Consider the following 18,222-nt stretch of genomic DNA (forward strand, 5'->3'; position numbering starts at 1 on the left):
TAGCAAGTAATGTATTTAATTTGTGATATTATAAAGAAAGTGAAGTATTTATTTTCAAATTATTATTAAGAAAAATGTCTTTTAAAACATGACTTTCTGGATGAAGTTCATGCTTCGAAATTTGGGCTTTACTCACAGCCCCAAAATATGGGCTTAGAGTAGCCCAAGACAGAAGTAAATGGACTTTGAGCCCATAAATGGTTGAAGCTTGAGATAAAGAAGTCAACAAAGAAAAGAAGCGGCATCTTGTCCAGCGCATTCCAAACTTGTCACATTTCCATACAAATAGCATTGAAGAAATCCAATCCCGCCATCTCCGACTTTCCCTGCGCTGCGCTAGAATTCCAAACAAAACCAAAACCAAAATCCAAATTTCTTATTCAAAAATTATGCTTCGTATCTTCCTCAGACCCCGGCGCTTCCGTCGTCTTCCCCAGCCTCTCCCTCGCTCTTCTTTTTCTTCTTCTTCTTCTTCTAAGAATCCCGCCGAACCACCTAATAACAATCTCAAAAGCTCCCACCTTCCTCCCCAACCGCCAATTCTCCACCATAATCCCAACCCTCTCATAAATGCCTCTACACCCTCTTCCAAAATCACTTCTCCTTACCCCGTACTCGGTCTCTCTGCCGCTGTTCTATCTGCTGTTATTGCCTCCGTTACTCTTCTATCCCCAAATGCTGAATCTGGCCCTAATAATAATTCTAAGTCTCTTTATGCTGTTGTTGAGCACGCAATTTATCAATCGAATGAGTCTTTCAGGAGACTCTTCCATCATGTTAAGCAAACAGGCGTTGCCGCATCGGTTCTCTGGCAATCGTTGAGCTCTGTGCTTTCTTCTGCGAATCATGAAGTCAGGGTGGGATTCGAGCTAAGGGTAGCGGCCTTGTTGGCTGACATTGCTGCGGCAAATGCGGCTCGAAGACAAGCCCTGGTTGGTGCAGGCAGCGGGAAGGTGGTTGATTGGTTGCTCGAAACTGTTGCCATGGGTGGCGATGGGTATGGTACCCAGGCTGAGGCGGCAAGGGCGCTTGCTTATTTGATTGCAGATCCAAATGTGTCCGCGGAAGTGCTTGGCAGGCCTCAGGCTGTGCCTTATTTATTGCGTTTTATATTTTATTGCCAGCCAAAAAAGAAGGTTAGTTCTTATGATGCATCCGCCAATTGCAATGACTATATATTGCTGTGTCTTTTCTGTGTTTCTCATGAAAGCGAACTTAGAAGTTGTTCTATGTATATCGTTTGCCTTCTGAAATGATCAGTTTTTCAATTAGCATCCATCCCATTTTCCTAAAATAAATCAGGCTTCCCAGGTGGTGACGAATTAAAGAAGAACCCTGAACTGTTAATCCTTGCTAATGGCAGCTCAAATTGTCACATATAAATAATAGCAATCATGTGTCACATGAGTAAAGCATCGAATTTGGATAAAAAAATATATCACAGAAATTAGGACATAATGTTTTAATGATTATCTGTTGCACTAGTTTATCATCTGTGGTTATGCACTGAATCATTCAGTCTCAACTCCTGATGTTGTTCATCTTTACAAGTTGTTTTTTGTGCCATTGATATATTGCATTTCTGTGGAAGCAGCAATCAAGACGTAGTTCATTCGATATTTGTGATTCTTTGAAAGGTAGGAGCATGCTTGTGGCTGCCATCATGGACATCGTCACATCCAACTGTGATAGTAGTATAGAAAATATCTTGTTCAAGCCATCCTTGTCAGGAAATGCAGAAACAAGGGATATTGCTGCTGCCATTGAGGTCATTGAGGAAGGTGGCCTGCATATGGATGAGCCACATGATAGTGAAGATGATGACAGTGGTGGAAGGGGGATGAAGGGCATTGGAATTAAAATACTTGAAGGTACAACAGTTTTGGGGCTTGCAAGAAGTAGTGGGCTAGAAAAGTTGGAGCATCCTAGTTCTAGTCACACAGAATGTTCTAGTGAGACTCCTAAAACCCTGAGCTTGCTACAAAAGCAAGACAGTTCGCTGGCAGGGAATTCATCATTTTCTGTTGTTCCTGGACTCTGGGATGATCTACATTGTCAACATGTGGCTGTCCCTTTTGCAGCATGGGCGTTAGCCAATTGGGCAACGGCATCTGAGACCAATAGACTCCATATTCAGGAGCTCGATCAAGATGGGCAAGCTGTAATGACTGCACTAATGGCTCCTGAGAGGTCTGTGAAATGGCATGGAAGCTTAGTAGCCAGGTTACTGTTAGAGGACCATAATCTTCCCTTAAGTGATTCTGTGTCTGCTTGGAGCTCTAGTCTCCTCACCACTGTATCTCAGGCGAGCAAAAATGATGATATTCCTTTGGCCCAAATGGCTTTGTCTGCGTTTTTGTGTTCTGTTGAGAGAAGCCAAGGAGCACGGAATATAGCTATGGAAAAGGGCCTTGGACTGATGAGAGACACAGCCAAGCAGACTACAAAACATAAGCAAGTGCAAGAAGCAATAGCAAGGGCTTTGGAGTTAATTTCTACAGGGAACATTCATTTACCTCTTGAAGAGAGCCAAAAGTGGGCTGCAATTTTGCTTCCATGGGTTTTTGAAAAGCTTCCCTCAGATAATATTCGATCATCTTCGAAAAAAATCCTTTCATGCATTCTTGAAGATCATGGGCCATGTTCAGTGCCAATTTCTCAAGGATGGTTAACCTTTCTGCTAAATGAAGTTCTAGTTTCCAGCAAGGCTGTATCTAGTAAAGGGGGCTCTCAGCCGAAAAGTGACAAAGTGAAGGTTTGTAAACTCTGCCATCTTGTTCAATGCTAAGATGATGCTGCATGCAAAATACTAACCTGGTTTGGCTTTTTAATTTCTACGTTAGTTACACAACTAGAAGTCACTATTGTCATCCAAGTGTTTGCTTGTTATTCTAGTAAAAGACTGTTAAAACTTTTGCAGACTCAAATTGATCAGTCCAACATCCTTCTTGCAACACAGACCACTAGTCAATTGGCTGGTGCTGTTGTAAACCTTGCATGGAATCAGCTAGGAGTTGCTACTGATTCAACTGATGCATTTCCTCTAGCAGATCTTCTTTCTCTGGAACCTTTTACTGGACCCTTCCAGAACTTGAAGAAAGAAGCTAAGTCTAAATTTAATGTAGCAGATTCTGCTTCGGCAACACTTAAGGGCATCAAAGCACTGACTGAACTTTGTTATGAGGATCCTGTGTGTCAAGACAAGATAACTGAACTTGGGGTCTTGTGCTTACTGAGGCGCTTCTTGCTGCGGGATGACTATGAAAGATTGTCAGCAAGGGAAGCTTATGATGCATGTAGTGCCCTTGAGGCACAAGAGCGAGTGAACAATGTGACGTCTGAGGTGCCTAATGCTGCTGGTAATGATCCATCCAGTGTTCGAGTTCCACCTACAGCTCATATTCGGAGGCATGCAGCAAGGCTGCTAACTGTCCTTTCTCATCTGCCCAAAGTCCAAAAGGCTATTCTGGCAGATAAAACTTGGTATAAGTGGCTTGAAGATTGTGCTGATGGGAAGATCTCAGGTTGTAATGATTGCAAAATACAGAGTTATGCGAGGGCAACACTTCTAAATGTATTTTGCTGTAACCATGCACGCAGAGATTCTGCGAACAATAACAACTCTGAGAGTGGAAGTGAAAACAACAATTGTCCTAGGTATGATGACATGATGTTTTTGATTAGTCCTGAATTGCCCCACTGGAAGCGCTGTGAGAATATGGGTAGTAAGACAATTGAGGGCCATAATTTTTCTTTATCTGATGATGATCCTATAAATGGTGATACTTCATCCATGACTGGAAGTTCAAATGGCAGTCAATGTTCTGGTTCTGCCAGTGAATTCCATAATAATTCTGAAGTAGTGTCTCCTCAGCTAGACGTTGTTTTTGTTCATGGCTTGCGAGGTGGACCTTATAAGTCCTGGCGCTTATCCGAGAACAAAGTGTCAACTAAATCTGGCTTGGTTGAGAAGATTGATGAGGAAGCTGGGAAGCTAGGAACATTTTGGCCTGCTGAATGGTTATCAAATGATTTGCCTCAAGTGCGCATGTTTACCATCAAATACAAGGTTTGTCTCCATATTGATACTTTTTAAGTACTTCTTGATATGCTAGTAATTTGTTTACTTTCCCCCCTTGATTGCTTCTTGAAATTTTGTTATCATTTATGTATATTTCTAATGATTATATATTTGCCTATTGGCTTAATTCCAACGCTTGATGAATGTTCGATGCAGACTAATCTTACACAATGGTCTGGAGCTACCCTGCCTCTTCAGGTAGCTTTCTAGTTTCTTCCTAAAAAAAAAAAAAGGGCGGCCCGGTCGCACTACGCGTCCCCGCTGAGCGAGGGTCCGGGGAGGGGTCCCACCACAAGGGTGTACTGGGGGCAAAGCCTTCCCTGCCAATTTATTTGGCAAGAGGCCGCTCCTAAGACTCGAACCCGTGACCTCTTGGTCACACGACAACAACGTTTACCGTTGCGCCAAGGCTCGCCCTCTTTCTAGTTTCTTCCTAAAAAGATTTAATCTTTAGTTTTATCATTTGCTTTTCTAGGGATAAAGGCTAAATTTGGGCCCTAAACTTGGCTTGTATGGTCAATTTTTTGGACTAACCAAAAATAAAATTTAAGTATTAGTTTGACCCTTCAACTTGGCATTTAGGGTCAAATTAGCCCAAAATGACGTGTTAGCATATTGGTAACTTTTTTACACAGGTCAATTTTGTATGCTGATTGGTATAATTTTGAACTAATTTAACTCCAAATGGCAAGTTAAGGGCCAAAGTGCGTCTAAAATTCATATTGGGGTAAATTTGACCCTGGAAGCCAAGTTGAAGAGTCAAATTGACCCTCTATTCTATTCCCTTTTCTAGTGACCCAATGCTGTAAATATCATATTCTTTTTGGTATTATATTGGCATATAGCTCATATTAGCCCCTAAACTATACTTTGAAAATCAATTAGCTCCCCAAACTACTAAAATCACCAATCAAGCCCCTAACCTAAAGAGAAATCAACAATTCTCACCCTCTTATTTAATGATGTTAAGAATTAATAGTAATCTAATCCTATTATAACAATTAAACACATAATTAATATTGTATAGGGTATGAAATATATTCATCTCAAGTCCCAAAAAGGACCCAAGATCAAATAGAATTTGAAAAAGGAAATGAAGTTAGAAACTTTATTAAGAAGGGAGAGATCTCTGACTTTTGCCAATGGAAAATAGGAATAAAATCCAAGATGAAGTGAAAATGTAGAAATCATAAAAAAAAATGTGTTAATTATGTATTTAGTTGTTGGATTAGAATTAGATTACTATTATTTCTTAAGATCATTAGAACAAAGGGTGTGAATTGTTGACTTCTAAATAACTTAAGGGCTTAATTGATGATTTTAATAGTTTAGGGACCTAATTGATTTTTAAGCTATAGTTTAAGGGCCAATATCAGTGTTATGCGTGCCTATTATATTTATAGCATTTGGGTCAAATTAGCCCAAAATGATGTGTTAGCATATTAGTGACTTTTTTACACATACCAATTTTGTAGGCTGACTCGTATAATTTTGAACTAATTTAACCCCAAATGGCAAGTTAAGGGCCAAAGTGTACCTAAAATTCATTTTGGGGGCAAAATTGACCCTGGAGGCCAAGTTGAAGAGTCAAATTGACCCTCTATTCCCTTTTCTAGTGACCCAATGCTGTAAATATCATATTCTTTTTGGTATTATATGTATAGCATAACTCATCTCAGCATTCAAATATGTAGGAAGTTAGCTCAAAGCTATTAGAGAAGCTTGTTACTGCGGGCATTGGGAATCGACCTGTTGTATTTGTTACTCACAGGTATGTGATTATTCATTTCTTTTATGAATTTTTACTATTAGAAAACTAAAGTTTTGTCTATTTTTTAGTTTTTGTTTCATCATGTATAACTAAGTTACAAGTGTTTTGGAGACTCAAATATTTAGCATGGTAAGATATCTAAAATTGGCATTTGTGCCATTGGGATATGACTGCAGCAAATGCATCATTTTTATACAAAACATAGATTCTAAACTAAAAGTTTCTTAATAGTTTATGGATTATAGACATCAAAGTGTATAGGAGTAGTTGAAGAAATTAACGCAGCCAGTTTTATTGGACTACGATAAGAACAGAGTATTTCCATTTTTTGGCTGTCTACGCTCCTTTCATGAACTCTCATGCTTTATTTGCATAAGAACAATATAATCTAGTGCTACTGATTGCAGCATGGGAGGACTGGTTGTTAAGCAGATGCTGCATAAAGCAAGGGCAGAAAATAATGATAACCTTGTGAACAATACTGTTGGAATCGTAAGCTCCACTTGATGAATTTATGTGAACTTAATTTGCAATTTGAATTGGTTAGTTAGGACTGTCAGGTTGTTTAACCTTATATATTGTGTGATTGCAGGTATTCTATAGCTGTCCACACTTTGGCAGCAAATTAGCAGACATGCCTTGGAGAATGGGCCTGGTGCTTCGCCCTGCTCCAACTGTTAGTCCACAGTTTTAATACATGATTTATTTTGTCCATTTCATAATGTATTGCACTTGGAGTAGTTACTATCGATTGAATGATTTATGCTTATAGTAGTTAGTATTTGTTAATGCACAGATAGGGGAGTTAAGAAGTGGATCTCCAAAATTAGTTGAGCTGAATGACTTCATCCGCCAACTTTACAAGAAAAGACTGGTTAAAGTCCTCAGTTTCTGCGAGGTAATGTTGTGGGACTTCAAACTGTTCGCATTTCTTGCATATCGCGTGTGTAATTCACCTGAGGATTAGATGTCATAATTTTGCAGACGAAGGTAACTCCAATTGTTGAAGGGTATGGAGGTTGGGCCTTAAGGATGGAAATCGTGCCGATTGAATCAGCTTATCCTGGATTTGGTGAACTAGTTGTAAGTATGATCGAAAGAAATATGTGAATGAATAATGCAATGCTTCTGGAATTGTAGACGGATTTTTAGATTGTCAATTAATGTAACATTAGTTGAGATGATAACTTATACATGCTCATTTGGAGTGTTTATTTCATGTCACAGACATCTGATGCAATGTTTATGAAACAGGTGTTAGAGTCAACAGATCATATAAATTCTTGCAAGCCAATTAACCGGAGTGATCCTTCGTATACGGAGACATTAGAATTTTTGCGGAAGCTAAAAGCCCGTTATTCATCACAAGATGCATCTCTATGATCTTTATGCTTGGGTTGCATCACAAATATATCTCTGAAATTTTGAGTACCAATCTGACCTATTCAGCCAATATTCTCTTTGTGTACATAAACTTTTCTTCATTAATTGTTAGTCAATCTCATTTGTAAATAAAGCATAGTGTTTGTTGTATATACCCTTTGAGGACGAAAAAGAACGTATACGGCAAACTGTTTTTTTCATCTTGCCGGTATACCCTGTAGCCAACATAACGAGTTTACGTTTAGTATGATTAGATTTATCATGTAATAAACAAAATCATGTCATATTTATATATACATTAGTTGGAGTTATAATTTATTTTTATATGGTGACACAATTATATCATATCAATTTTGTTTAATGCAACCGGTTAAAGTAACAAATTCTCTCTTTTAAACAAAATAAAGAATGATAGAAATGAAAGAAAGTGCAAGAACCCTTAATGTAGCATGAAACTTAATTTTCATCATGTTCAATTTTCAACTATTTTCCTTCTAAATTTAAGAGGAAAGCTTTTGTGCATCTCATGGTAGAGTTTTCTTTTAATTTTGATAATCGCTTCCAGATTAACCAAACCTTTTATTTTCTGTGATTTCACTTTTACTTAATTTTTTTTTTAAGTGCATTAAAATTCGAAATTTGAGTTTTTCACTCAAATTAATGTTAATTGCCAGCAAAAAAATAAATTTGTTTTTGTTTCTGGCCATTAAAAGTAAAAACTGGAGCACCGATAAGGCCGAAATTCCGGCATGGGCTTCAGTTGAAGCTTACAATGTGAATAAGCAAAGATGAAATAAACCTCTCTCTCGAGTTGTTATCATCATCTGCACAAGGAACTGGTTTAGTTCAGCCAGCCTGCTTAGCTATGCGTTTATTCTCTTTAACTGCATCAATGCCGCCGTTGCAAGAATCTATCCTACGAAATTCATTTTTCACTTCATCTCAATTCAACCTCAACACCAAACCGATAAGAAGAGGAATTTCAGCAAAACGACCTGCAATCATTTGCTGTTCCAATCCCAATTCTTCATTTTCACCGCTAGCAGTATCAAACACAGGTCCTCCGGTCATTAGAAAGAGGAAGCGCTACCGGAAACCTTACCCTGGAGAGGAAAAAGGTATCACTGAAGAAATGAGATTTGTTGCCATGAGGCTTCGTAATATCAAAGGGAAATACACCCACAAATTCAACGATAGTGACGATGAAAATAATGAATTATTGGATAAAGAACAGCAAGATGAAGAAGGTAATAGAGAAAAGGACAGCGAAAATGACGAGGAAAGTTGGGCACCTAGTACGGAAGGATTCGTGAAGTACTTAGTTGATAGCAAGCTCGTTTTTGACACTATCGAGCGTGTTGTTGATAAGTCCGATGACGTTTCTTGTGAGTTCTTCTTTTCTTTCGTAATTGATTATCTACTTCTTGCCATTTTGTTGAAGACAAAATTAGAATTAGACATTTTTTTTACTGGCTTAGTTATTGTGTTTCAATGGAGGATAGGTGTTTGATAAAATGCTGCAACGATTTGATGTGTTTTGGGATTTTCAGATACCTACTTTAGAAGAACTGGATTAGAACGATCAGAGGGTTTGGCGAAAGACCTAGAGTGGTTTAGGCAACAAGATATTGTGATTCCAGGTCCTAGTAGTCCTGGACTTTCCTATGTCAAGTATTTGGAGGAGCTTGCAGATAAGAGTGCACCCTTGTTCCTCTGCCATTTCTACAATATATACTTCTCACATATAGCAGGTGGTCAAGTGATAGCAAAGCAGGTTTGTCTTTTGGGTTCTTCACTTCTAAATTTGAGTTTATAAGCCTCAGATCAGCTTTGGGACCTTAGAACAGCTTTGATTTCTCTGAGAAAGTCATGTTAGCTCCTTGAATCATGTGATGCATAGTTGTTTTGTTGATCAAAATTATGCCCTGTTGTTGTTACACGTACAAGTTCAGAATTCGAAATTCAGTTCCATGATAGTTGATTGAAAATTGGAAGAGGTATAGAAGTTGTGTGAAAATAGGCAGAACACATGAATTATCTGGTGTTATATCCTGCCAACGTAGGATGATGAAACAAAATGGCTTGAAGTTTTCACTGGATTCTGGAAGACTAATTTGCAGACAGAGTAGCCATAGCATGTCTACCTCAATCAAGTCTCACCATATTTCTCCGAATTTGAATCGTATTATTGATCCTTGTTTTCTATGCTTTAATTCTCTTACCTGAACTAGGATCTCAATGTTTGAATGGTTTGTTTTCACCTGTTGATAAAATTCTTTGCAGTCTGATAGATAACCCTTTGTAGCATCGAAACTCCAGAAGTACATACTGTACTTCTTATCTTTTTCTTTTAAAACGAAGTACATAATGTTCTGAATCACATGAATGATATGCTAGACCTGTACATGTTGTTCTGACATTATGTTGGTTTTAGGTCTCAGATAAAATCCTGGAGGGAAGAGAACTAGAATTCTACAAATGGGAGGGAGATGTTGAAGAATTGCTGAGTGGAACGCGTGAGAAAATGAATAAGCTTGGGGAGGTTAATTGCTAGACTTAGTATGTTTAGTTGATTTGCATGAGTTTCCATTGGGACTTCAATTTTTGCTTATTGTGACAATGCAGCATTGGTCTCGAGAAGTGAAAAACAAATGCTTAAAAGAAGCAGCAAAGTCATTCAAGTATATGGGGCAGATTATCAGATTGATCATCATCATGTGAAGCAAAGTTATTTGCAGATTCAACAGTTTTGCTTGGTGAGGCTACAACTTGTTTCTGTCTTACGTCTAATTTAATAATTGATATGATGTTAATGCCGTGTTGCTTGTCAATTCTTTGGATGTGAACAATCAGGATTGGACTAAAAAGAGCACTTGTTTGTTCAAGTAATTGATCATGGTAGTGAGTGTTTAATCCTAACTGTGCAATTTTCACCATGTAAAGCACCAGATCCTGCCCACCGTATCTCCCTCTCGAGTATTGTTATTGTGAAACCAGTGTTTTGTTGATGATACTCAGATTGAGGTTCTGTTTGCAATGTAACTAACAATGGCTGTTGTAAAGTAAAAAATAATACTTTGTATGATAGCCAGGACATGGCTTGTTTTTAACCAAATTTATCATCTTCCTTGTCACAACTGGATCTATCATCAATTCATCATTGGTGTTGCTGTTTCTGTTGATGACTTAACAGGCATATCAAAATGTATACATAAGATTAACATATTGCTAAGCTGATGTAAATGGTTTTCTAAATTCAGTTCCTTCGCGCACGGCGAGACCCAACTTTACCTAAACAACAGAATTATGTTGGTGCAGAGGAAAATGAAGCATCAATCTGGACAAAAGTGTTAGAGAGGTTGATTCAACCAGAGTCGTATCTCTGTTAAGATTTTCATTCTTTTTCTCATACCTTGGTAGGTAAGACTTTTTCATGTCTTTCTAGCCAAGGTGTACACTATATTATTATTAGACAAAAAATATCTTCAAACCTCACTAATATTTTATTCCGATACATTTATGTTCATTTATTCAGGGCCGCGTTAATCTTTGTAACTATTAGTTAAAAAAACTTCCTATTAGTTTCTGTATAGCTACATTACAATTACAAGTTAAAGAGTTATTTTCAAACTATTATAATACAAGTAAACATTCAAAGTTGAATTTCCTGGTCATTATTAGCTTAATGCAACTAAAAATAAAAAAAGCATTGAAAAGAAAAGTCATAAGCTAAATCACCAGAATCCAAATGCCAGTCATCATGGGTTGGTTTGGTACAAAGTCAAAAGCAATATTTGGTGTATAGAACTTTCTTTAGTTATTATTATTATCAGAGCTGAATTAATCCATCTGTTTATGTCAGCACAGATTCTCATTTCTTAGTGCTTTTAAAACTTTTCAAATTGATTTTTTTAAACATAGAGAAACGTCATGCATGCAAATGGCAAGAACGGGTTTATTTACATCGGATTTCAGGTCTTCTTTTTCAAAAAATAAAAATAAATAAAATAACAAGTGTGTAAAGGATTACAGAGATGACCAAAAAGTTTTCTTTATGTTGAAATTTTGGCATCACCGTTTTTCTTTTCAAATGTTCCCACAAGATTTAAAAAAAACGCGTCAAAAGAAAAGAGTGGCCAAAGCCAGCTTAGCTTAGCTTCTCCAATTCCTAAAATCATGAATTTCATAACTTTCTCGGAAGCATGGATGACGATTTCTGTTTCTTCAACAAGCTCCATTTTTCTCTGACACTAAGTTTTCGGTTTTTATATTTTGAATAGGTGTAAGACAAATATGCAGCAGGCTTATGAAAAAGCGGACGTGTGATTCAATGCAAAATACTTGTTTGTTTTACCTTCGATCATAAATTACAATGGCAGGCTTTTGATCTGATCTGATTTTTTCTTACTCAGACCTTTTCTCTTGCCTTGTTTTTCTCAACTGTGAAATAAAACCCAAATTTTTCCTTACAATCTTCTTCTTCTTACCTCTCTCTCTCTATTTTCATGGAGTATTATACATGGAATCCTCAGTATGTTCCTCATCCTTATCCTCTCTTATCTCTCTCTTTTCTTTCTTTTTATCTTCTTTATACTCAATTAATGGAATCAATTGTGTTAATTTCCTATCCAATTTCAGGATTTATTGCTTCCGAAAGGTCCAAAGAAATCTCCACTAGTACTGAGATTGGTGGTGTTAACCTTTGCTATGGTCTGTGGAGTTTACATTTGCTCTATATGTTTAAAGCAAATAAGCCCTCATACAAGAGCCAGATTACTCAACTTTGAAGTTTTCGATCTTCCTTGTAATACTTCTCATATACAACCTGACGAACTTCCTTTTGTGCATTTCCCAACACCTCAAACTTTTAGCAGGTAAAACCTATTTAAATTTTGCTCTGTCAATCCGATCAATTGATTAATGATTCTGATGCGTTTTTACAGGGAAGAATGTCGGTGCAATCCTGTGAGATACTTTGCTATATTTTCGATGCAGAGATCGGGAAGCGGATGGTTCGAGACATTGTTGAATAGTCATATCAATGTAAGCTCTAATGGAGAAATATTTGGGAAAAAAGAAAGGAGAGCTAATGTTTCTGCAATTGTGCAAACATTGGATAAATTATATAATCTTGACTGGCTCAGTAGTGCTGCAAAGAATGAGTGCAATGCTGCTGTTGGACTCAAATGGATGCTTAATCAGGTCAGTTCTATACCAAATTTGAAATTTCCACATCCAGATTACATTCCTAATAAACAGATTAATCTGACCCATCTATGAAATTAATCAGATATATTTACGCAAATAATGGTCTCAAATCTAGAATCTAGATGCTTTAAGTTGAGCCGAAATAAGATATAATATTTGGAGTGTAAGTTTAGCAACGATAGGAGTAGGGAGGCAGAGACAATCACCTTAGATGGAAGAGTTGTTCAGGCCTCGGAGTGCTTCTGGTATTTAGAATCTATTATCAAACGGATGGAGAAGTAGATGGGGATGTTGCTCATAGGATTAAATCTGGTTGGGCGAAGTGGAAGAGTGCTACGAGTTTCCTTTATGACCCCCGCATGCCTAATAGATTGAAGGGAAAATTCTACCGCACGGCAATCAGACCAGCATTGTTATATGGTACGGAGTGTTGAGCAGTGAAACACTGTCGCATTCATAAGATGTCGGTGGCGGAGATGCGTATGTTGAGATGGATGTGTGGTCATACGAGAAAGGACAGGGTGAGTAATGAAATAATTAGGACAAAAGTAGGGGTTACATCTATTGAGAATAAAATGAGGAAAAACCGACTAAGGTGGTTTGGCCATGTAAGACGAAGAGCGCTTGATGCGCCGGTTAGGAGAACTGAAGAGTGGCAAAGGGATGTAGGGGTAGACCTAAGCAAACTGGAAGGAGGGTGATCGAGAGTGATATGAGTTTATCAGGGATTGAGGAGAATATGGTAGTAGATAGGACAGAGTGGAGGAAGAAAATTTGTGTCGCTGACACGACTTGATTGCACGGTTTCATATGATGGTTCATGTTAGCCGACCCCGAATCATTTCGGGACTAAAGCTTTGTTGTTGTTGTTGTAATGGTCTCAAATCACTTGAGTTAGGTCTCTAATTCGATTTGAAATATAAGCAACAGACAATTGGAGGAGGGCAAGAGCAGTGGCGGAGGTATAGGGATCACAGATGGCTCATCGACTCTCTGACTCTAGGGAGAAAACTAAAGAAAAAATATGATGAAATTTTCGTCGCTAAACATTATTTTCGTCGATTTAGAACAGGTTCTAACATCGAAAGGAATCTGCGGCAGAACTATCCGCCGCTAGTATTTAGTACCCAAAACTAGTTGACAGTTGTTAACTTATTTTCGATTCTACCACTAAAAGTGGTGCTACTTAGTGACTATATGATGGTCTTGATGTGTTTTGTTTTACAACTTTACTTGACCTATATTGCATATTTTTCAATTGGCTTTTCATAATCTCATAAAAACATAAATCATTTTTCTCGTAGGCTAATTGTTTTTGAAGTTTAGGAGCTATCGTATTAGTAATATCAAAGTTGAGGCGTCACGAGTGTATTTACCTCATATTAAATGATATTGAATTGAATTGTGGCAGGGGGTGCTGGAACATCACAAAGGTATAGTAGAGTACTTCAATGAGAAAGGAGTTCATGCTATTTTTCTCTTCAGGAGGAATTTGCTTCGCAGAATGATATCTGTGCTTGCTAATGCCTATGACAAATCCAATAAACCACTCAATGGAACTCACAAATCTCATGTTCACTCAAAAGCAGAGGTAAACTCTAAATTAAGGCTCAAAATAGCCGTAAAAGTATCAATTTAACTCGATCGAATTTACGGTATCAACTCGGCTCTCGAGTTGACAAATTAGTCCAAATTCTAGATATTAAATTGATACCTAAAATGTGATTTCTATAAGCTACAATCTTAAAAAAAATTGCAAGTATTTTCAGGCCAAAGTGCTAGCAGACTACAAGCCTACAATAAATGCTTCAACGCTGGTAGCAGAGCTGAAGCACGTAGATGATAGAGCTGCGAGGGCAATAGGCTACTTCAAAACCACTCGGCACATAGTCGTTTACTACGAAGATGTTGTCGGTAATCAGACGGTAAGGCTTTTGCATTTCAATTCAGTCAAATATGTTTATCATGTAGGATGAATTGTTAACCAAGTTGCAGGAAATTGGTATGCAGAAACTAAAACAAGTACAGGATTTTCTTAGATTACCGTATAGAGAGCTAAGTAGCAGGCAGATTAAGATTCATAGAGGAGATTTATCAAATCATATTCAGAATTGGGATGAAGTTCAGAATGTACTCACTGGAACACCTTATGAAAGCTTTCTTTATTCTGACTTTCAAAAGTAGTTTTTAGCAATACATAGATAATCATTCATTTCACTATTCTTTTTTATTTGAAATTCTTGTTATCCTTAATTAATTTAACACTTAAGATATATGTGCTTCCTCCGACCAAATTTTGTCAAATTTATATTTTTTGTATTTATGGTTTAAGACATTCAATATCAGACAAGAGAAAAGTGCATGCGATAAACCATACACTTGTAAAAATGATGTTTATTGGTTGGATCGATTCCACCCAGTTTATTGTAAAACTTCTCGAATTGACTCTTTGGATGAGTTTAGGCTCAATCACTTGAGTTCTTTTATTTGCTTCCGTTTCAGTTTATACATCTTCTCTTATCCTATAGACTTTTGTATCTGTATTAATTGAATAGGCAACACAAATCTAGCACGCATTTAGTGAGTTACTGTTTATTAAATAGATAATAAATAGTTTTGTGTTAACAGTAAATTGATATACAAACTTTTTTAGGGTTAGGATTGATTTCTTAATTCAAAATAATATGAATATCTAAAATTATTATTATTATATTGTCTTTTTTATAGGTTATCTTGAAAGTAATAAAATTTAAATTGTCACTTACTAATATGACTAATGTTTAATGTCGTCTTTAATAAAGATAATTAAATTATACGTGGCTCATGAACACATTACATGAATCCAACACAATATAATTAGATTAGAGGTTTGTTACATTTTTGGACCGTCAAAGTTAACCTATTAATAAAAAAAAATATCACCATCATCAACAGAATTTCATACCATGAACACGATATGAAAACGATATTAACTTGGTATCAGAGCATCAAGTAAACTACCCATGTAGGCCAAACAATGAGTGGAGAGCATCGATTAAACTACCCATGTGGGCCAAATAATGAATGTTCCCGCTCGTTACCTTCCACTATGCGCCTACAATTACCACACGCCATAAATGTCAGATAGGCCGCCATTTCCCATATCCCCCACAAAGCCAAACAGAGTTACTAGCATATAGGGCTCATCCCATCATGATGACTCCAACCCTTAGAAGGGCATCCACAAATCAAGGTAAAGACATTGATTTATTTAAATATTCGTTAGTAGTTTTCATAATCTTGTTTAATCTCAATCACTTTGACATAGGAGTACATGCGCCAGTATTCGGTCCTCCTCTGACCCATTGTCTATCTCTCTCGCAGAAAACTAATACATTCTAGACACAACAAATTCCCTCGGTAATTTTTTCCTCATCAAATTAGTGTGTGAGCGTGTATCAAACAAAGCATCCATCGCTCACTTTAAAACTCCCTTATTAGCCCCAATAGTTCATCTATCACCTTGGGTACCCTAACACCTTCCCCTTTACATAAGTCATGTGTCCAAAGATCTCAACCCTTCAACTGAAGGATCACCCCAATAGATGCCAACAGACAACTGCTAACTCCTCAGGTCATATCTCTAGAACTAGATGTATGTCTCGATGGAGGGTAGTGTTGGTCCCTTGTTTAGTTGCAAGTATAGTTCCAAGGGGGGGTTAGGAACTATTTAAACTTTTTTACAATTTAGGCAGACTTCTTTTTTTAAAGAAAAAAAGGTTTGAACAGCGGCGCTGAGTAAACAGTAAGGTACTGGCTTAGTCAACAGGTGACTAGGTCAGTTTCTTAGCTTGAGTCAGGAGATAGCACTTAGAGTCTATTCCTGAGCTCAGACGTTCAACGCGCACAACTCAACTTGACCTCTTTACTTGGTCAGTTTTGATTATTTAAAACAAGCAATATAAATAAGGAGTTAAGGTAAGAAATACTTCACTCAGCAGATTTATCCAGGTTCGGCTTCTTCTAAGCCTACATCCTGTCCCCGGAACACGTTCCGAAATTTCAAATACTCTACTGAGCTCTTTAAAGGTAGAGCCTCAAACCTTTTACAATATCAGCAATTGAGTATGACAAGAGTACCTTCCTCTATACTTCTACTCAATCCTAATCTCTCCGCTGAGTACTTAAAACCGAGTACTCAGCCTCTCCTTTCTATCTCTAGAAATGATAAGTGTTTTGTCCTAATACAAAGATGTGCTAAGACACTTTAGACGATTTACAATCACTCTAGACTTTTACACAGATATGAGAAATGTAGTGTAAGAATTTTGCTTTGCTTCTTGCTTGCAGAACTTGTAGAGATTTGGTCAGCGTAATGGCTTGATCAAGTTCTGTGTGTTGTGAAGCTTATGATGGCACTATTTATAGAGATGTCTGGGCGTCGGTCATTTCGAATTTCGAAATAACCGTTGGAGGGAAACGGCTATGTGTCGTTGTCATCCTGACTTGCTCAGAGCTATCAGCCAATCACAATCGTGTATCTTCTGTCCTCGGTCAGCTCAGCAGATGGTCTCTCCTTTTATGGTAAAGTCAACTGGACAGTATACTGTGTCGTCTGAACTTTGCCAAAAGAGGAAACACTTTGTCTGGAAGTTTTCCTTTGCCAGCTGCTGTCTTGTGCTTTGTCGAGACGACTCAGCAGCTTCATTGTGAAGTTGTTCCCGAAGGTCTTCTAGATCCTTCCGTTTGCTGAGTTGCGTTTTTGTTCAAAAACGGCAACGTCTTGACATACGCGGGCCGAGTGTACTGAGTTGTTTGACTTGGGCCTTGGCTTCCGTATTGGGCTTGGGCCTTTCGATTCTTATGTCTTATAGTATTTTAACTCAACATTGAACAAACACATTAGTAGAATTAAATCAACGCATTTAAACTTAGTGTGTTTAGAATATGTATATATATTATACTTAACCAATTTTGTCAAATCAAAATTATGTGGAAAGGTGTTTCAACAAACTCTCCCATTTTGATGTTGGCAAAACTATTCAGCAAGGAACTCAGTATGAGCTCCCCCATGATAGTTGACCTAATATACTTTAGCAAACTCCCCCGTAAGGGTTGAGCTACTGACTTAGTTTTACTTAAAACATTTAAGGATTTAAATGAGTAAGTCTAAGGTCAGTTTTTAGGTATAGGTCAGCTATATCACATAGTCTATTTACTCAGTGTTAAGCGGAAGTTTTAGACATATAGAGCGCGCTGAGTAATTTGTTGTTCAATGAGTTCTTATCAGAATGTTTCATAAGTACATAGGTTAATGTCAAATATGTTATCAGCATATCATTTAGTCAATAAATATTATATAAATGAAGATACATAATAACTCAGTACTTAATAGCATATATCATAACTCAGTATTGGAATAAGAAAAATAAGTATGATATATATTGAAAGAAGTCAGCAAGTACATAGTAAAAGAAATAAACTAGACAAATAGATTACACTGATATGGCCTAAGTTATGCTAGCCTATCTATTTCTTCTTCTTGCCCTGTGACTGACTTCGCTCGTACTGACGTCGCTCATGCTGAGCTCTAGCAGCTTGCGCTTTCTCCCCCATTTTGTCAACTTCAGGGAGCTTGAACGCATCGGTTAAGACAGCACGAGAAAGTTCTTGGGAAAGCTCTTTTAGTTTGTCAGCACTTTCATTTACGCCATCAAAGATGGCAACTCCATCAGCTGATACTTCGACTGGTACGCGAAGATCAGCAGCACTGAGCATATTTACACTGAAAGCTTGAGCT

The 18,222-nt window shown here is 37.4% G+C and overlaps 3 protein-coding genes across 6 annotated transcripts; all 3 read left to right on the plus strand.

The window, feature by feature from the left end:
* Positions 1–259: 259 nt before the first annotated feature.
* LOC136235535 (uncharacterized) lies at positions 260–7,549 on the plus strand. Of its 2 annotated transcripts, none has more exons than XM_066025252.1 (10): positions 260–1,136; positions 1,595–2,755; positions 2,921–4,069; positions 4,238–4,279; positions 5,776–5,852; positions 6,260–6,344; positions 6,445–6,528; positions 6,649–6,750; positions 6,837–6,935; positions 7,107–7,549. In XM_066025252.1, exons 1-10 carry the CDS (start codon positions 390–392, stop codon positions 7,233–7,235), a joined length of 3,675 nt encoding a protein of 1,224 aa, XP_065881324.1. In that variant the 5' UTR covers positions 260–389; the 3' UTR covers positions 7,236–7,549. The 2 variants fall into 2 exon arrangements, with proteins under 2 accessions (XP_065881324.1, XP_065881325.1); XM_066025253.1 differs by having other exon boundaries at positions 1,002–1,136; positions 1,638–2,755.
* A 364-nt stretch (positions 7,550–7,913) lies between these two features.
* Positions 7,914–10,372, plus strand: LOC136235650 (probable inactive heme oxygenase 2, chloroplastic). The gene is made up of 5 exons (XM_066025485.1): positions 7,914–8,620; positions 8,786–9,009; positions 9,670–9,777; positions 9,861–9,991; positions 10,089–10,372. Exons 1-4 carry the CDS (start codon positions 8,101–8,103, stop codon positions 9,954–9,956), a joined length of 948 nt encoding a protein of 315 aa, XP_065881557.1. The 5' UTR covers positions 7,914–8,100; the 3' UTR covers positions 9,957–9,991; positions 10,089–10,372.
* A 138-nt stretch (positions 10,373–10,510) lies between these two features.
* On the plus strand, positions 10,511–14,949 carry LOC136235649 (uncharacterized). 3 transcript variants are annotated; one of them, XM_066025483.1, is made up of 7 exons: positions 10,511–10,655; positions 11,516–11,766; positions 11,874–12,109; positions 12,179–12,437; positions 13,855–14,034; positions 14,213–14,368; positions 14,439–14,949. In XM_066025483.1, exons 2-7 carry the CDS (start codon positions 11,755–11,757, stop codon positions 14,625–14,627), a joined length of 1,032 nt encoding a protein of 343 aa, XP_065881555.1. In that variant the 5' UTR covers positions 10,511–10,655; positions 11,516–11,754; the 3' UTR covers positions 14,628–14,949. The 3 variants fall into 3 exon arrangements, with proteins under 3 accessions (XP_065881555.1, XP_065881554.1, XP_065881556.1); XM_066025482.1 differs by lacking the exon at positions 10,511–10,655 and having other exon boundaries at positions 11,245–11,766; XM_066025484.1 differs by lacking the exon at positions 10,511–10,655 and having other exon boundaries at positions 11,254–11,766; positions 14,454–14,949.
* Positions 14,950–18,222: the final 3,273 nt, after the last annotated feature.

This window comes from Euphorbia lathyris, chromosome 7 (assembly GCF_963576675.1).
Source record: "Euphorbia lathyris chromosome 7, ddEupLath1.1, whole genome shotgun sequence".
NCBI classification, from domain to species: Eukaryota; Viridiplantae; Streptophyta; class Magnoliopsida; order Malpighiales; family Euphorbiaceae; genus Euphorbia; species Euphorbia lathyris.